This window comes from Schistocerca piceifrons, chromosome 3, assembly GCF_021461385.2.
Source record: "Schistocerca piceifrons isolate TAMUIC-IGC-003096 chromosome 3, iqSchPice1.1, whole genome shotgun sequence".
In the NCBI taxonomy this organism is placed as follows: domain Eukaryota; kingdom Metazoa; phylum Arthropoda; class Insecta; order Orthoptera; family Acrididae; genus Schistocerca; species Schistocerca piceifrons.
The window spans coordinates 218,609,080-218,629,399 of record NC_060140.1 but is presented as its reverse complement, the minus strand read 5'-3'; the positions used below and the strand labels follow the sequence as shown (position 1 = coordinate 218,629,399).

At 41.4% G+C, this 20,320-nt stretch overlaps 1 protein-coding gene across 1 annotated transcript in view; it reads left to right on the top strand.

Moving 5' to 3' along the window:
* LOC124789915 (FAD synthase-like) overlaps nt 1-20,320 on the top strand; it is an 87,618-nt gene that overhangs the window by 58,607 nt on the left and 8,691 nt on the right. Inside the window, exon 5 of the mRNA XM_047257433.1 lies at nt 5,299-5,441. Within this exon, the coding sequence (XP_047113389.1) occupies nt 5,299-5,434 (136 nt within the window). The 3' untranslated portion in view covers nt 5,435-5,441. The remainder of the gene's footprint in view (nt 1-5,298; nt 5,442-20,320) is intronic.

Below are 20,320 nucleotides of genomic sequence, written 5' to 3'. Positions count from 1 at the left end.
TTTATTTGGAACCACTTGTGACAATCTTTTTGTTGTGCCTATCTGCGACTCAGCATCTCCACTATATGGTAACAACTTTCCTTTTATAATATTGTTACATTCCATCCAGGGTTTTCCATTGTTTGAAAAGCATCTTTTTGTGTTTTTTGGTTTATTCCTGTCCTTTGTCACATTGTTCCGTAGATGGCAATTTTTGGTTCCTTTGATTACTTGTAGTAACTTTCAAGGACATTGCAGAATTTTTATCTTCATTATATTCATGATGTCTGGCATCTTCAGCAAGCAAACACGTATTAATTGTAGCACACTTAAAATTATTGTCTGGCAAATTGCACTAAGGTGAAACTTCTGTGTCCCATTCATCTGGAAGTCCACATAAAATAGTCATTGCTAAACTTGGATTTTCAGTTTCATCACTAGTGTTAGCTAGATGCAGTTTATATGTACTAGATGACTTCCCATATATTCACAGTCCTTCATTTTTAGCAAATATAATTTCTGTCTCAGTTGCACAGTGTAAAATTTGCTGTCTTTTGTGGCGTATAATTTTTGAAGTTTTTCCCATTTTGTTTTTGGATTTGTCAAATTTTGTGAATACATTTGTTGCTTATGATGTATGGAAAGTACAGTTTTTGCTAGCACCTTACCTTGACGAGCTATATAAATCTTTTTATCAGCAGCTGATGCACCTTCTCCAGGTTGTCACGCCAAGCACAATTATAGTCCACAAATCAAAATCTATTAGAATAGGAAGCATAATTCACTGCATTTCGTTTTTGATTGTTGTGTCTGTTGTCCATCACCTACGTATATTTCTTTAACTATCGTACTATTGTTGAGGTATGCATTTTAGAGCCCATTTTACTTGACAATTTTTTCTTGTTTTGATTCTTACTACCTCCTCCCAAAGTAGAGAAAGCAAAGAGCTCACAGAAGAAGAGATGTTTCACAGTATCAAAGATGAACAAGTGTTTATAGACCATAAGTATCCATCTTAGAGACCATGTTTACTAGACCTTTTTTTGCGTTAAATGATCATTCCTGTCATATCCCTTAACACTGGCTGTTTCTTGTGAGACACCCTGTTTATGCATTCCATAATAAATTATCGCATTTGTAATAAGCACCTTTTTTACCTAGTGTCACACCTTTTTTGCACCTTTTTTATTGCATTTCAGCAGCTGAAAGTCTGGAGTTTAATTTTTACTAACTTAATACGAATGACTACTTGTGTCCACAAACCTCTAAGTGTTGATCACTACAGAACCAAGGGATGTCAATTTTTTAAAAAAAATGTTATTCTTTACAAACGTAGGTGGCATATTCTCCTTTCCCCTTTCTTAACTTAGACTAAGTGCATGCTAAACTGTACCTATCCATATTTGCACATTACTATTTCAGTGTTCAAACAAGGTTCAGAAATACATATTATATCTGTACAATCTGCAGTCAGTGTTTCAGCTAAACAAATCAGGAAGTTAATTAAATTTTATTTTAGAAATTTCTGATATTTTTGTGTAATAAATATATTTTAACTTCTTTTCAACAAACGAAAATCCAGGATGGAATGTAACAATATTATGAAAAAGGTAGATGCTACTCACCATATAGTGGAGATGCTGAGTCGCACATAGGCACAACAAAAAGGTTGTCAGAAAAAGAGCTTTCAGCCACAAGGCCTTCATCAGTGATAGAACACACACATGCACTCACACAAACGCAACTCTCACACACGAGACCACAACTCTGGCTGCTGAGGCCACACTGCGAGCAGCTGCGCATGATGGGAGACGCAACCGGGTGGTAGGCATAAGGAAGAGGCTGGGGCAGGGAGGGGGAGGAGAAGGATAGCAGGTTAGGGCTGAGGAATGATAAAGTGCTGCTTCTGGGAGCATGTGGATGAGGTGGAGAGAGGTTAGGGCAGCTAGGTGCAGTCAGGAGGGTAGACGAAGGGCAGAGGGGGGCGGAGGGGGGCAGGGTTAGCAGAAAATGGGAGAGGTAAAAACACTGGGTGCATTGGTGAAATAGAGGACTGTGTAGTACTGGAATGGAAATAAGAAAGGGGCTAGAGCGTAAGGACAAAGACTAACAAAGGTAGAGGTCAGGAGGGTTACGGGAACATAGAATACATTGCAGGGAGAGTTCCCACTTGCGCTGTACAGAAAAGCTGGTGTTAGTGGGAAGGATCCAGATGGGACAGGCACATGACTAGTTTAACAGGTAGCCCTGCCTTTGATGGGGTAGGTGATGCTTTTAACCAGACTGGAGTAGGTGGTGGTGGTGGTGGTGGTGGTGGTAGTAGTATGTATGGGACAGGTCTTGCAACTAGGTCTATTATAGGGATATGAGCCATGAGACACAAGGTTGGGAGCAGGAGTTGTTAGGGATGAATCAGAATATTGTGTAGGTTCGGTGGGCAGTGGAATACCACAGTGGGATGGGTGAGAAGTATAGTGGGTAGGGCATTCCCCATCTCAAGGCACGACGAAAGGGGTCGAAACCCTGGTGGAGAACATGATGCAGTTGCTCCAGTCTTGGGTGATGCTATGTCATGAGGGCAGTGCTCCTCTGTGGCCAGATGGCAGGAGTTTGGGAAGTGGTGGGTGACTGGAGAAAGATGTAATAGCTACATGTGGCTAGCCTGTATGAAGGAACTTATTGGTATGGAATGGGTGGCAGCTGTTGAAGTGGAAGTATTGTGGTGGTTTGTAGGGTTAGTGTGGGTGGAGGTACTTATGTAGCCATCTTTGAGGTGGAGGTCGACATTGAAGAAAGTGGCTTGTTGGGTTGAGTAAGGCCAGGTGAAGTAAATGGGGAAGAAGGTGTTGAGGTTCTGGAGGAATGTGGATAGGGTGTTCTCACCCTTGATCCAGATCATGAAGAGTCATCCGAATCTTAACCAGGTGAGGGGTTCGGGATTCTAAGTGTTCAAGAAAGATTCCTCTAGATGACCCATGAATAGGATGGCATAGGATGATGCCTTGCGAGTGCCCTTTCCCATATCCCAGATTCGTCACCAACTTATTCATGGGCCATCTAGAGGAATGCTTTCTAAACATCCAGATCCCAAATCTTGCACCTGGTTCAAATTCATCGATCACATCTTCATGACATGGATCGAGGGTGAGAGGAATCCCTTCTAAACATCAAGAATCCCAAACCCCACACCTGGTTCATGATCTGGACCGAGAGTGAAGACACCCTATCTACATTCCTCCAGAACATCAACACTTTCTCCCCAATTTGTTTCACTCGTTCCTACTCAACCCAACAAGCCACCTTCCTTAATGTTGTCTTCCACTTCAAAGATGGCTACATTAGTACCTCCGTCCATATCACACGTTCCAACCACTAGCAGTGCCCCAACTCCAACGCAGCCACCAATTCCATACCAATAAGTCCCTTCCGCACAACCCATCCACCAGGGGCCGTCACCTATGTAGTGATTGAGCAGTTCTCTTGAAATACACTGAGGCTCTCAGTGAGGCTTTCACAGACCACAATTACCTTCCCAACCTTGTACAAAAAGAGATCTCTCCAGTCACCCACCACCTCCAAATTCCTACCATCTGCCCACAAAGGAGCATTCTCCTCATGAGTCAGTACCAACCTGGACTGGAGCAACTGAATCACATTCTCCACCAGGGTTTTGACTGTCTTTCATTGTGTCCTGAAATGCGGAGTGTTCTACCCACTATACTTCCCACTTGTCCCACAGTGGTATTATGTTGCCCACCTAACCTACACAATATCTTCATCCACCCCTACACAGCTCCTGCTTCCGACCCCTTGCCTCATGGCTCATATCCCTGTAATAGGCATAGATGCAAGACCTGCCCCATACTTACTCCCACTACCACATACTCCAGTCAGGTGACAAGCATCATATATCCCATCAAAGGCAGGGCTGCGTGTCAAACCAGTCATGTGATCTACAAGTTAAGCTGCAACCACTGTGCTGCATTTTACGTGGGCATGATAACTAACAAGCTGTCTGTCTGCATGAGTGCCACCGACAAACTGTGGTCAAGAAACAGCTGGACCACACCATTGCTGAGCACATCGCCCAACAGGACATTCTTCATTTCAGTGACTACTTCACAGCCTCTGCCATGTGGATCCTTCCCACTAACACCATCTTTTCTGAATTGCGCAGGTGTGATCTCTCACTGCAGTATATCCTACCTTCCCGTAACCCTCCTGGCCCCTAACTTTGTTAGTCTTTGTCGTTACCCTGTTCCCATTCCAGCACTACACAGTCCTCTATTCCACCAACGCACTCAAAGTCTTTTTACATCTCTCCTCCACAGCTAAAACACCCCCCCCCCCCCCCCCCCCCGTCTAACCTCCTGACTGCTCCTAGCTGCTCTACCCTGTCCCCACCGCATCCACAAGCTTCGACAACCAGCATTTTACCATCCCCCACCCATACCCTGCTATCCCCCCTCCCCCCCCCCCCCCCTCTCCGCTTCCTCCTTACACCCATAACCTGGTTGCATCTGCCATCACGTGCAGTTGCTCACGGTGTGACCTCAGCAGCCAGATACTGCACCCTTGTGTGTTTGAGTTGTGTTTGCATGAGTGTGTGTGCATGTTCTATCTCCTTGTTGGCCGAAAGCTCATTTTCTGACAGTCTTTTTGTTGTACCTGTATGTGAAGCAGCTTCCCCGCTGTATGGTGAGTACCATCTATCCTTTTCATAATATTGTTATTCTAACTTCTTCTCTTATATTCACTTGTTAGACACTCTAGATTTTCCTGTATGTTAATTTTTTTTAATATGATGCCCTCAACTCTTGAGTGCAACCAAAACAGTGCATGTGAAAAATTCTAATTTTTAAAAACAGATAATGCTTTAAGTATGAAAAAATCGAGAATTTTCAAGAAGATCCGCAAATATCCATAATAACTGTACATAGTAATACAGATTCAGAGTGATTTCTAAAGTATGTGTTTATTTTGTTTTATTCAGACTCATAAAAATTGAGCAAGCTGTGATGTGGACTATTGTTGTTGTTTGTGTATTTAAGATGATGAATGAATGTTTTTCACTTTGCTCATGAAAGGTAAGAGATTCTTTAGAAACAAAATTAGGTTAACATTACAGGTATCTTGCGTCTCATAAGACGTGCAGTGTTTAAAAAAATAAGCAACATTATTAACATGCTAGATTCTCCAATTCATTCTTGTGCAGTTATGTTCCTGCCTGCCAGATAAAGTAGTATACATTGATTTCATAAGGAAAGTATTATTTTCAAATATTTTCTTTCTTTAATTTTCTATGTCTTTCTTTTCCAGCTACACATCTCTAGGAGGTCGCAGCAATACTGCTCCCAATCCAGCACTGCTTTTCCCAACGAATGATGGAAAGGAAGCCTACAAACCTGCATATTTGTTGGGAGATGGAGCTTCTGAAAGGAGTGGCAGATGCTAATGATTTTGTGAGTAAAAGCAAAATGCCTATACACACACACTGTCCTTAGTTATTTTCTAGATACATATTCCAATCTCTGTTCTTAATTGCAAACCACCCTTGCTGTGGGTACACATTGTGTGTTTTTAATGCAGCAGTTTCTGTTTCCTTCTGCATCCTCATACCATTGATCATTGCTGATTCTTCTGCCTTTAGGAGTAGTTAACTATTTGAAGGCCAACAGATGACACAAAATATATGTGCACAGGCATTGCCCTGCTGGTACAGCTGATCTCCCGGACAGTGTAGAAATGTCAAAAGAATGGACTTGGATAATGTTATGGGTGTATCTTGCACAGCTCAGTGTTTCCTCAAAAAACAGCAGAGATGCACAGTCATTATTGGCTATGGCTCCCTGTATCATGATTCATGGAATTATCCAGTTTGAGACAATTTTGGTTGTGGACAGTCAGTTTGACAAAAAAGTTATCCATCCAAAAGTTCTGTTCAACTGTAGTATCTATTGAAAAGAAGTTGCTAGTGACCCTCCTTGTCACTGCCTCACAGATTTTGTTAGTAACTACTCTCCTGGATGACTATTGTTGATGCCAAATCAGAATTTGGATCTGCTCTTGCCACTAAACATGACTTTTCACTGCTAATCTCTACAGCTGTATCTATCATTTCACAGTCAAAGGTGAGGTGCATGGTGGTGATTTTATGATGAGAAGCCTGGCAAGTGATACACTTCTTCATGGCCCAACTTTCCGCAAATGGTTTCTGTTGGCCTCAGCTTACACTCTGGATGCAACTTGGCTACAGTTACATGTGATGGGCAACATTTCTCCAGGTTACAGTATGTATACTGATGGTATCTGAACCCGTGGCAGTAGTATGTGCATTTTCCTTAGATGACTGGTGCAAATACAGACACCTTGTGTCTTATATTTGGGGAAATACTTCAGAAGAACTACACAGCCCCTTCTGGGTCATAAGGACATCATTGAAATTCAGTCTTTCATAGTGTCATGACACATCTATAATGCCTAGTAAAGCTGGAGGATGCTCAAAACAACAAACAACTGTTTCAGCAAATCAGATACAATTCTTAGGAGGTCAGTGTTTTCATGTTCAGTTTGTAGTTCGTTTTCCAATAGTAGCGTGGTGCCTTGAACCATTGCCTCTAGTGTCTACTGTTGTCCCATTCAAGTATTGTTTCCATTGTGTTTTCAAGGGTGTTCGTTTTTTTTTCATTTTCCACTAGTGTATTGTTTGAAGTTGAAGTCCAGCATTGGGTTCATACTTATTTTTCCAATTATATTACCTGCTACATGAAGTGACAGTATTCATGTCAGTTTTATAGTAAGTGGATTGTTGAAATGTACAGGGTGTTTCACAGTTCATGTTACACACTTCTGGGGGTTGTAGAGGGGACTTAGTAGATCAAGTTTTACATAGGAACCCATGTCCAGAAACAGTTCATTTCCATGTTACAAGAAAAACAAGAGCTAATCAGTTGCATGCTAGATGTTTTTTACATAGTTCACCTGTTGTGGTAGGCTGCCCATATTCACGAATGATAGAATGATGTGATGTCACGTGATATCCTCTGTTTCAATCTGCCTTGTTTCCATGCTTCATGGTGATGCATCAGTAACAGGATGCTTGAGTACACATTTGCAGTGTACAATAATATGTTGTTGATTTATGGTGAAGCTCCCCATGACGGAAGAGAAACTCACTGTCTGTATCACAAGTACTTTCCAAATCGTGTGACTCCATCTCATCTCATGTTTGCCAGAGCAGAACAACAGCTGCAGGAAAGTGGGAAATTCACTAGTGATAGAGCAAACTGCTGTGCTTCAGGAAGGCAGCATACTGCCATATTGCAAGAGGAGGTGCTCCTCCAGTTGAAGAGAACCCATCGACAAGTACTCGAGCCGTTGGACATGACTTGCATATATCTCTCTGGTCCATCTTGCATTTTCTTCATGAACAGCAATTTCACCCATATCACCCTCAGAAGGTACATGCCATGCTCCTGTCAGATTTTGTGCTACATGTCAGTTTCTGTACTTAGTTTTTCAATGTAGTGTGGATTTTCCGCAAATTCCAAGGTGAATTTTGTTTACTAATGAAGTGCATTGAATGCTTGAAATAGCGACATTTGGGATCAGGAAAACCACAAAGCCATGTGTACACAAAGATTTTAGCACACCTTCAGCATTGGTGTATTGCCGGGTTATTGCAGTGTGATTGGGCCATACATCCTCTCTCTCCACGTAATGGGTGCCAGGTACTTGATATTCCTGCGACGAATGCTGGTGAAGTTTTAGGAAAATGTGCCATTGGACATTTGGCATGGATTGTGGTTCCAGCATTATGGCATGTCAGTACATTTTTACATCTGGAACCATCTGAATTAAATCTACAGGTGCATGTGTCGACCACTTCAGTTATAATAAAAATGGTGCCAGGGCAACAGAAAGAGTTTTGTGTTCAGCATTTTGCACAATGCAAGTTAGTAATAACTGTTCAACGGCTTACATACTAGGTATGGTGTAGATACATCTACAGCACAGAGCATTAGATGATGGCATGAACAATTCCAAGAAACAGGGTGTTTGTGTAAAGGCAAATCCCTGAATGTCTGACAGAGACATCGTATGCATCTGCCATAGTTTCACAAGAAGTCTGCAGAAATCTGTTCACTGTGCAGTTTGACAGCTCAGCATGCCCCCAGTGTCCATCTGGCATGTGTTGCGTTGACGTGTTCATGTGAAACCATACAAAATTCAGCTACTGCAACCTCTTTGTGAAGTTAACAAACAACAATGTGTGTGGTTCAGTAATTTCGTTCTTGGCAAGATGGAGGATGACAGTTTTCTTCCACAGTGTTTAGTGATGAGGCAACATTCCATTTAAATAGGGTGGCCTCCATTACCAACAACAATGAATGAACTGAGACATTGCATAACAGAAACTGTGGAAGCTGTAATTCATTACACACTCACAGCAGGGTGGGACTCATGTGGTGCGTAGAAACACTGAACAGCATACAGTACTTACACTAGCTTTCAGAGTTCTTGCTCTTTGTGTAGCAAAAGTACACATATTCACATCTACACTTGCAATAACACAGGCATCCAAATGCTCATACCAGTAGCTGCACAGAGACTGTCTGTTGATTATTGATTATTGAGGGTAGTTTCCTGGGTTGATGGATGTGGGGAGAGAGCAAGGAAGGATGCATGAGGCAAAGAGGGGATAGCAGGGTGGTGTGAGGCATGTCTTTTGACAGACAAAGGGGGAGACACTCATTTATTTCTTCCTTGGATACAACTTTTACTGTCAAATTGTAATATGTAATATTCACAATTATAAGTTCCCTTCATCTTGACCAGAGCAAGAACAAAATTGGAGTCATTAAAATGTAACAACAGAGATATTTAAAAAAACCAGAGATAATACAATGATAATATTCACTTTTCTTATGCAAGGAGTAACATCTTTGGTTCCCACACACAGCATAGTATCTAACACAGTTATTTCAGTAATAAAATGTGATATTACACTCCTTTCCAGCACTATGAGTGCTATGTTGCTCACAGCTTCAGATCAGTATTTTTCTTTGAAATTGCATGTAACGTGTTATGCAAGCATAAAGTATGAGGGATTTTAGAGGAGCAGTTGTTGTAACATTACCGTGGCAGAGTGGCCTAGTGCACTGACTGGCAAGTCATTGGCTCGGGTTTGATTCCTCCAGCTACCAACATTTATTTATTATTTTTTCCATTTTATTTTATTCCTTGCAGTGTTAAACCATTAATTATAAATTTAAATATATTTAAACACTTTAGTTTATATGTGTAAAATTAATGTATTGATTGTAGTTACAAATACTACCCTTGTAAGGGGAAAAGCCATAAATAGTGGTAAAAATAAGTGAACTTTTGAAGGCCAGACATACCAACAATTAAAGGGAGCAGCCATGGGTACCAGGATGGCCCCCTTGTACGCCAACCTATTCATGGGTCACTTAGAGGAAGCCTTCTTGGTTACCCAGGCCTGCCAACCCAAAGTTTGGTACAGATTTATTGATGACATCTTCATGATCTGGACTCACAGTGAAGAAGAACTCCAGAATTTCCTCTCCAACCTCAACTCCTTTGGTTCCATCAGATTCACCTGGTCCTACTCCAAATCCCATGCCACTTTCCTTGACGTTGACCTCCATCTGTCCAATGGCCAGCTTCACACGTCCGTCCACATCAAACCCACCAACAAGCAACAGTACCTCCATTATGACAGCTGCCACCCATTCCACATCAAATGGTCCCTTCCCTACAGCCTAGGTCTTCGTGGCAAACGAATCTGCTCCAGTCTGGAATCCCTGAACCATTACACCAACAACCTGAAAACAGCTTTCGCATCCCGCAACTACCCTCCCGACCTGGTACAGAAGCAAATAACCAGAGCCACTTCCTCATCCCCTCAAACCCAGAACCTCCCACAGAAGAACCACAAAAGTGCCCCACTTGTGACAGGATACTTTCCGGGACTGGATCAGACTCTGAATGTGGCTCTCCAGCAGGGATACGACTTCCTCAAATCCTGCCCTGAAATGAGATCCATCCTTAATGAAATCCTCCTCACTCCACCAAGAGTGTCTTTCCCCCATCCACCTAACCTTCGTAACCTCCTAGTTCATCCCTATGAAATCCCCAAACCACATTCCCTACCCTCTGGCTCCTACCCTTGTAACCGCCCCCAGTGTAAAACCTGTCCCATGCACCCTCCCACTACCACCTACTCCAGTCCTGTAACCCGGAAGGTGTACACGATCAAAGGCAGAGCCACGTGTGAAAGCACCCACGTGATTTACCAACTAACCTGCCTACACTGTGAAGCTTTCTATGTGGGAATGACCAGCAACGAACTGTCGATTCGCATGAATGGACACAGGCAGACAGTGTTTGTTGGTAATGAGGATCACCCTGTGGCTATACATGCCTTGGTGCACGGCCAGCACATCTTGGCACAGTTTTACACCGTCCGGGTTATCTGGATACTTCCCACTAACAACAACCTGTCAGAACTGCGGAGATGGGAACTTGCCCTTCAGTATAACCTCTCTTCTCGTTATCCGCCAGGCCTCAACCACCGCTAATTTCAAGTTGCCGCCGCTCATACCTCACCTGTCTTTCAACAACATCTTTGCCTCTTTACTTCCGCCTCGACTGACATCTCTACCCAAACCCTTTGCCTTTACAAATGTCTGCTTGTGTCTGTGTATGTGCGGATGGATATGTGTGTGTGTGTGTGTGTGTGTGTGTGTGTGCGCGAGTGTATACCCGTCCTTTTTTCCCCCTAAGGTAGGTCTTTCCGCTCCCGGGATTGGAATGACTCCTTACCCTCTCCCTTAAAACCCACATCCTTTCGTCTTTCCCTCTCCTTCCCTCTTTCCTGACGAAGCAACCGTTGGTTGCGAAAGCTAGAATTTTGTGTTTATGTTTGTGTTTGTTTGTGTGTCTATCGACCTGCCAGCGCTTTGCTTGGTAAGTCTCATCATCTTTGTGTTTTGAATATATGAGAAAATTCATTATGAAAGTGTTTTCTGTAGAGGATCAGCTAAAGAGGCTCCTTTCCAATACATACTTGGAGAAGTGAGATTTAAACAGGGAGATCTACTCCAGATGTAAATCTTAACAACAGGAGGACATAGGACTAGGGACACTGATTTGCCTCAAACTATGTGAGTAGAAGCACGTACAGATGCCCCTTTCAAGTTCCTAGGATGTTTCACCTGAGTGGGCCGTGGAAAAAGGTAAAATGCTCACTAAGGAATTACATCCCCCAGGGAGCTCTTGGTTCGTTTGTGAGTTCATGTGTGACGCAGATGGGGCCCCGAGCTATTGCAGCCCATTCTCCGTTCCTGGACTGCATTTCCTTCACCGTGCTCCTCCTTCCCCATCCTTGCTCCTTCCCCACTCACCGCTCCTTCCGCTCTCTCAATGTTCTGGTTTATGACAACCTGGCTATTCAACTGGTTCCCTGTATTCCTTGCAATTTTGTTCCTCTTGCTTATTCTCTTTCTTTTTGTGTGTTCCCCCTCCTCTCCCCCCCCCCCCCCCCCCCCCCCCATTGGGATTTCACCTCCACGTCTAAATTTTCTGACTTTAGTGTAGCAAAGCAAAAGATGAAATGCTTAACTCTGTTTTCAAATGTTCCTTTATAAAGGAACCCAGGAGAATTGCCCAGTTTAATCCATGTACCACTGAAAAGATGCATGAAATAAGTATTAGTGTCATTGGTGTTGAGAAACAGCTAAAATCGTTAAAGTAGAACAAAGTTCCAGGGCCTGATGGAATCACTGTCAGATTCTATACTGAATTTGCAGCTGAATTAGCCCCTCTGAAATCTATAATCTATCATAGATCCCTCAAACAAAAAACCATGCCCACCCGTCTACAAGAAGGGTAGTAGAAGTGGTCCACAAAACTACCATCCAATATCCTTGACATCGATTTGTTGTAGAATCGTAGAACATATTCTGAGCTCAAACATAATGCGTCATCTTGAACAGAATGACGTCCTTAATGCCAGCCAGTGTGGATTTCAAAAACATTGATCTTGTGAAACCCAACTAGCACTTTTCTCACGTGCCATACTAAAAGCTTTGGATCAAGGCAACCAGGTAAATGCAGTGTTTCTTGATTTCCAAAAAGCATTTTACTCAGTGCTGCACCTATGCTTATTGTCAAAAGTATTATCACAAGGGGGTATCAAGTGAAATTTGTTACAGGATTGAGGACTTTTTGATAGGGAGGACACAGAATGTTGTCTTGGATAGAGCGTCTTCATGGCATGTACAAGTAACTTCAGGTGAGCCCCAGGAAAGTATGTTGGTACCTTGCTGTTCATGTTGAATATTAACAACCTTGCAGACAACATTAATAGTGAAATCAGGCTTTTTGCAGATGATGCAATAATCTATAATGAAATGCTGTCCAAAATAAGCTGCATAAATATTCAGTCAGATCTTGATAAGACTTCAATGTGTTGCAGAGATTGGCAACTTGCTCGAATTGTTCAGAAATGTAAAATTTTACACTTCGCAAAATGAAAAAAACATAAGGCCCTATGACTGTAATATCAATGAGTTACTGTTGGAGTTGGCCAACTCTACAAATATCTGGTGCAACTGATATGAAATGGAATGATCACATAGGTTCAGTTGTTGGTAAAGCAGGTGGTAGACTTCAGTTTATTGGGAGAATACTAGGAAAGTGCAATTAATCTACAAAAGAGGTTGCTTACATATCACTCATGCGACTGGTTCTGGAATATTGCTCAAGTGTGTGGGACCTGTACCAGATAGGACTTACAGGGGTTATTGAATGTATACAGAGTAGGGCGTCACAAATGGCCACATGTTTGCTTAATGCAGAGTGTTACAGAGATACTGAAAGAAAAGAACTGGCAGATTCTTGAACAAAGACATAAACTACCCTGAGAAGGTCTGTTAACAAAGTTTCAAGAATTAGCTTTAAATGATTACTCTACGGATGTACGACAACCCCATATGCATTGCTCACATAGGGATTGTGAGCATAACATTAGAATAATTACTGCGCGCACAGAGGTATTCAGTCAATCATTTTTCCTGCACTCCATATGGGAATGGAACAACAAGAAACCCTAGTAACTAGTAGAATGGGATGTACCCTCTGCCATGCACCTCCCAGTGGTTTCTAGAGTATGGATGTAGATCTAGAGGTATGTTCCCAACATCGCCACAGTCTCTGTATTTTCATTGCTTGTGGTAACTGTTATAGTCACCCAGATATGTAGCAGTATTGAGGAAGTTTGTGGATAACTTGGACTAGCCAGGAATGGCTGCTTGAGTAAATGAGCCATCAGCAGATGTGTAAATGAGAGGCATTTGCTGTATCTTCTTAAATGTACATTGCTACACCATATGATGGATGGTATATAGCACCTAGCAATCGTTACCTGGTATTTTTCCCATTTTTAAGCTGGTAAAAATAGAAGCTTTGTAGGATCACTTTGTTGCCAGTCTGTCTGTTTGACTCTTGAGAACTTTTTTGTCGGGAATGGATAGAAATATCAAGTTGAAATTTACATCACATAGTAAGGCTTTGGTGACATCAAAAATTTATGCTTCTACACCAGTACAATGCAAAGATATGGCCATGTATGTCACATATTTTGAGTTTCACAAACTCCCCCATCAAATCTTATAGGGTACTTCCTGATGGTGTAGAATCATGAAATTTGGCAGAAAGCAAGGTTCCCCATGACACATGAAGGGAAAAATATGAAAATTGTTAATTTGTAATTATATCACATGAAGAAAAAAAAAATTGGCTTGTTATCTGACAGTCTGTCCACCTGGTAAGACCTCTTTTTCTCAGGAACAGGGAGACTAAACAAAGTGGGAATTTATGTCACATAGCAAAATCTACAGCCTTTTGGTGGTGTGAACAATTTCAATTTTTGTGTCAATGGAGTCAAAAGTTACAGCCATTTATGTCATATTTTGATTTATTGCTAGTATCAGTATTGATAACAGGCAAAAATCATCAAAATTCTAGACTCCCAGGATGACTTCCAGATTGCCAGGATGGAAAAACTGTGTGTATACATAATTAAGTTCGTGTGGAACCTTCAGTGTGTGACTCCTACTTCCACGTATCCAGATTTTTTGTGGTTGGTCTTCCATTTCACTATGAGTTTCCAGCATGACAATTAGGTCGATGTTATTATTTTTTTAAAGTTTTGATAGGCATTGTCATATGTTTTCTATATTAATGTGACAAATTTGGGCTGAGTATATCAGTTTTCTGGTCAGTAGGTCCTAAGAAGAACCATTTGTTTGGTCTGACACCATGTTTGCTTTTTGAGATACATGGAATGTGTATTATGGTCATGAGATCGCACGATTGTCTGACCGCCCCTGTTTGCTTCTTCATTTAACGTCATTCAGGGTGCTCATGTATCCTTCTGCCATGGAGGCAAACTAGCTTTACACCCTTGCATATGTGTAAGGTACCTGAGGGCTAATAAATGGTAGGACAGAGACTTCGAAGCCAGGTTTTAAACTGTAAAATATTTGCAGGTGACGATGTGCACTGTGACCATAATTTATTGGCTATTAACTGCAATTAAACCTGAAGATATTGCAGAAAGATAGGAAATTAAGGAGATGGGACCCAAAGAAGTTCAAAGAACCAAAGGTTGCTGAGAGTTACAAGTTTGTCGTTTGGTAACAGCAGGAGATAGGAATATGGTAGAAGAGAAATGGATGGCTTTGAGAGATGGAACAGGGAAGGTAGCATAGGATCACGTAGGTAGAGAAAGACAAGGCCTAATAGAAATCCCTGGATAACATATGAGATATTGAATTTGACAAAAGGAGAAATACAAAAATTCAGAAAGGGCACAATGGCTAAGCGGGACTGACCACAGGATAAATGTAAGGTTGTAGGAAGATGCATAACCAGAGGAGAGATGGATGCTGCTTATATAACAATTAAAGAAACCTTTAGAGAAAATCTGTATGAATAACAAGACCTCAGATCGCAAGCCATTACTAAGCAAACAAGGGAAAGCTAACAGGAACATACAATGGAAATCTATACAATGGAAACAAATCTCTGGATGTGTGTGAAGGTCAGAGGGGAGATATCATAATGTGAGAAGAATTTGACAGAGTGCTGACTGGCCTAAGTCAAACAAGACCACTGGAGTAGACAACATTTCCTCAGAATCAATGAGTGAGAAACTTGAGAGAGCTAGCCATGATAAAATTATTCTGCCTGGTATGCAAGATAGATGAGACAGGCAATATGCCCACAGAATTCAGGAAGAATGTAATAATTCCAGTTTCAAAGAAGGCAGGTGCTGAAAGGTGTGAATAATACAAGACCATCAGTGCCATAAATCACTGTTGCAAAATATTGACACAAATTACATACAGCAGAAAGGAAAAATTGATAAAAGCCGACCTCGGGGAAAATGAGTTTGGGTTTTGGAGAAATTTAGGTATGTGCAAGGCAATACTGACACAACAACTTATCTTAGAAGAAATACTGAGGGAAGTAGATACAAAAAACTAGGAGCAAACCATTATTTGCAACTTGCACAGAAACCAACTGCGGTTGAAAGGGAAGCAGTGGTTAAGAAGGCAGTAAGACAGGGTTGTCGCCTGCCCCAATGTGTTATTCAGTCTGTACATTTTGAGCAAGATGTGAAGGAAACCAAGGAGAAAATTGGAAAAAGAATTCATGGAAAAAATATAAAACTCTGAGATTTTACGATCACATTGTAATTTTGTCATGATGTAAAAATACCGTTGAACAAAATGGGTAGTGTCTTGAAAGGAGGATATAAGATGAACATCAATTAAAGTGAACCAAAGGTAATGGAAAGGAGCTGAATTACATCAGGCAATGCTGAGGGAATTAGATTTGGAAATGAGACACTACAAGTAATAGATGAGTTTTGCTAGTTGGGCAGTTAAACAACTGATGATGGCCAAAGTAGAGAGGATATGAAATGAAGGCTCACAATGTCAAGAAAAGCTGTTCTGAAGAAGAGAAATTTGTTAATATCTAATATCAATTTAAATGTTAGAAAGACTTTCCTGGATGTATTTGTCTGCGATTCAACCTTGTATGGAAGTGAAAAATGGGCAATAAACAGTTCAGACAAGAAGATAATAGAAGCTTTTGAAATGTAGTGCTACTGAGGAATGCTGAAGATCAGATGGACAGATTGAATAACAAATGAGGAAGTACTGAATCAGTGTGGTGAAAAATAAATTTATGGCACAACTTGACTAAAAGAAGGGATCGATTGATAGGACACATCGTGAAGCATAAGGGATTCATGTATTTTGCAGTGGATGGATGTGTAGAATGGAAACATTGTAGAGGATGACCAAGGACAGTAAGCAGGTTTAAACAGATGTTTGGTGTGGTAGTTGTGCAGAAAATAAAGGGTCATGTACAGAGTGTACTAACTTGGAGAGGTGCATCAAACCAGTCCTCTAACTAAAGACCACAGCAGATGAAAAATAATTTATTTAGCTTGTGAACTGCATCCAAGATCTTGAAGGGGGAGAAAAGTACACAAAAATAAAGAGTCATAAGCAAAAGTTAGCATTATACCTGTACAACTGACCCTCTTTTATGCTTTAAAATTTTATGAGAATAACCTGCAGGTTCTTCTATCTCATGAGCCTCTCCTGTTGTTGTTGTTGTTGTTGTTGTAGCATTAAGTCCAAAGACTGGTTTGATGCAGCGCTCCACTCTGCTCTCTCCTGTGCAAGCCTCTTCATCTCCGAACAACTACTACAACTTACATCCTTTTGAACCTACACCCCATATTCATTTCTTGGTCTCCATCTACAATTTTTACTTCCTTCTAATATAAATTAGTGATCCTGTGATGTCTCAAGAATGAGATTGTTTATTGTCTATGTTTCACTTCCATACGAGGTTAAGCCCCAGACAGATACCTTCAGAAAAGACTTCCTAACACTTAAATCTGTATTCGATGTTATCAAATTTCTCTCTCTCTCAGAAACACTTTTCTTGACATTATCATTCTACATTTTATATCTCTTCTATTTTGGCCATCATCAGTTATTTAACTGCCCCACTAGCAAAACTCGTCTACTACTTATAGTGTTTCTTTTCCTAATGTAATTCCCTTAGCATCGCCTAAGTTAGTCTGAGTACATTCCATTACCATTGTTTTGGTTTTGTTAATGTTCATCTCATATTCTCTTTTCAAAATGCTGCCCATTGTGTGTTCAACTGCTCTTCCAAGTCCTTTTCTGAGAATTAAATGTCATGGGCAAACTTTGAAGTTTTTATTTCTTCTCCATGAACTTTAATACCTCCTCCAAATTCTTCTTTGGGTTTCTATACAACTTGCTCAGTTTATAGATTGAATAATGTTGGGGATAGGCTATAACCCTGTCTCATTTCCTTCTCAACCACTGCTTCCTTTTCATGCCCCTCAACTCTCTGCAATTGCCATCTGGTTTCTGTACAAGTTGTAAATAGCCTTTTGCTCCCTGTATTTTATCCCTTCTATCTTCAGAATTTCAAAGAGTGTATTCAAGTCAACATTGTTCTGACTGTTTCTATAATATTGCCTTCTCCAAGTCTACAAATTTTATAAATATAGGTTTGCATTTCCTTAACCTATCTTCTAAGAGAAGTCATAGGATCAGTATTTCCTCACATGTCCACACATTTCTCAGCAGTTCAAAGTGATCTTACTTGATGTTGGTTTCTACTAGTTTCATTTCTGTAACAAGTGTTTATTACTGTTTTGCAACCATGACTTATTAAACCATAGTTCAATAATATTCATACCTGTCAGCATCTGCTTTCTATTTAATTTAAATTATTACATTCTTCTTGAAGTCTGAGAGTGTTTTGCCTGTCTCATATATCTTGCAGGGCAGGTGGAATAGTTTTTCTTTGGCTGGCTCTCCCAAGGATAGTGGTACTTCTGACAGAATGTCATCTACTAGGAGGACCTTGTTTCCATTAGGTCTTTCAGTGTGCTGTCAGATTCTTCTCGCAGTTCCTTTCTCATCTTCATCTACATTTTTTTCCCTTTCTATAATATTGTCTCCAAGTTCATTTCTCTTATATAGCCCCACTATATACTTCTTCCATCTTTCAACTTTCCTTTCCTTGCTCTTTCCCTTCTTGGCCTCTCCTAGACAATAAGAAAAAGAGAGGGGAACATCTCTAGATCAGTACACCAGACTCTCACCCACTTTCCCTTCTGCTGAGATCTGCTAGTGATCTAATTAGGTCTCTGTACTCAGTGCAGATAACACTTTTTCACCAGAATTGTTGTATTTTCTTCTCGTAACCATCACTGTCAAATGAAAGGATGCTTTGAGAAGGATTGGGACTCATACTTGTGAGGAGAGGAAAGACATCCCTGTCCAGCCATCAAAGTTAGGATAATCTGTTGTTTCCCTGTATCATGTCATCCTAATCTTTAGGTTTTCATATTGTAGCTAATTACATATCCAGTATGTCCCCAATGTGCTAACAGTTTATACAGAGTGCCCCACTCAAACCTCCCTGATTTCAAAGACCCAGGAAAAACACACACACACACACACACACACACACACACTAGATATGACAGTGAAAAATGCACCACATTGTAGAGCATCTCAAAGAATTTATTTATTTATCATCAGTACACGCTTTACATGTGAACCATTTGTAGCAAAAAGAAAGTCGAGTCTATATACAATTTCTTGCCAAGTTCTTTGTAACATTTCCTCTGTTATTGTTGCAATCACATTAGTGATACGAAGTCGTAATGTAGGAATATTGTCCACTTTGGTCGCGTACACCCTGTCCTTCATGAATCCACATGAAGAAATCAAGCGGTGTAATGTCGGATGAACGTGGTGGCCAGGCAATGGGTCCATGGCGTCCGAACCAAAGATTGGGAAATTTCCTAACTAGGAACTTGCGAACAGCCATTGACCAATGTGGTGGCACTCCATCTTGTTGAAAAATGATGTTGGGTTGCAAGTCTTGTATCTGAGGGTACACAAACTGCTCCAACATGTCCAGATACACTGACCCATTCACTGTTTGTTCCACAAAGAAGAACGGTCCAACAATCCTGTCGTGCATTAGCCTGCACCAGACGTTTAGTTTAGGACTGTCACGAATGTGTTCAGTGACAACGTGCGAATTTTGCAAACCCCAAATCTGAACATTATGCCTATTAATCCTTCCTGATAGATGAAAGGTTACCTCATCTGAGAATAAACATCTTTCCAGGAAGTTGGAATCCATATCAACACGCTACAGCACATCTGAAGCAAATTGTTGTCAGCGTGGATTGTCATTGGCCATCAGATGTTGCAGAATTTGCACTTTGTAAGCATACATACGAAGACACTGGTGAACTTCACGATGCAATGTTGATCGAGGTACGTCAAGTTGCCTAGATGCTTGACGAATTGACTTACGTGGGGTTCTGAGAAATGTTTGTCTGATGTCCTCCACTGTCTCTTCTGAAACTCCATAACTTGCACTGCCAGAATGTTTCAGAACACTTCCTGTTTCCAGAAACTTCCTATACCATACCTTAATTATTTCTGCTTGCGTGTGCTGCTGTGGACTCTCCGTTTTCACTGCATGCGACCATGCTGCACTCTGGTGATGATACTTAGCGCTTCTGATGTGGGAATATAAGTTCTTTGAAATGCTCTACAATGTGGTGCATTTTTCATTGTAATATCAGGTAGGTTTGAGTGGGAAAGCCTGTATATATCTACAAGATATTTATTCTTGACCCTTTCTTACTCACCCCTCTAACCCACTCCCCTTGTCGTCCTAATTATTTCCTCCTTGTGCTGTTCAGTTTCCCGTGCTCATCCTTGTCATTTTCCCTCCATCTAATCACCCAACTACTACTCATCAGCACTCTCTACATCTCACCCTCCTACCTGTCACCCTGTCCCACATGATCGTCCCCTTCATCACCTTGTCTTCCCCCCTCCACATAATCATCCCCTTCCTCACCCAGTCTACCCTGCTGCACATAATCATCCTCCCCCTCACCTTGTCACCCACCCTTTTTCCCACCTCATCACCCTCCCCCTGTTTGTCACCCCTCTCTCTTGGTCACCATCTTGCTCCTCACCACCCTCCCCCACATAATCATCCTCTCCTTCACGTTGTCACCCTCCCATTTCCCCCCCCCCTGCGGGTCCGGGGGTTAGAATAGGCCCGAGGTATTCCTGCCTGTCGTAAGAGGCGACTAAAAGGAGTCCATCCCCCTCAAGGGGGTAGTTAGCGCCTGCGTCCGGAGACGGACGGT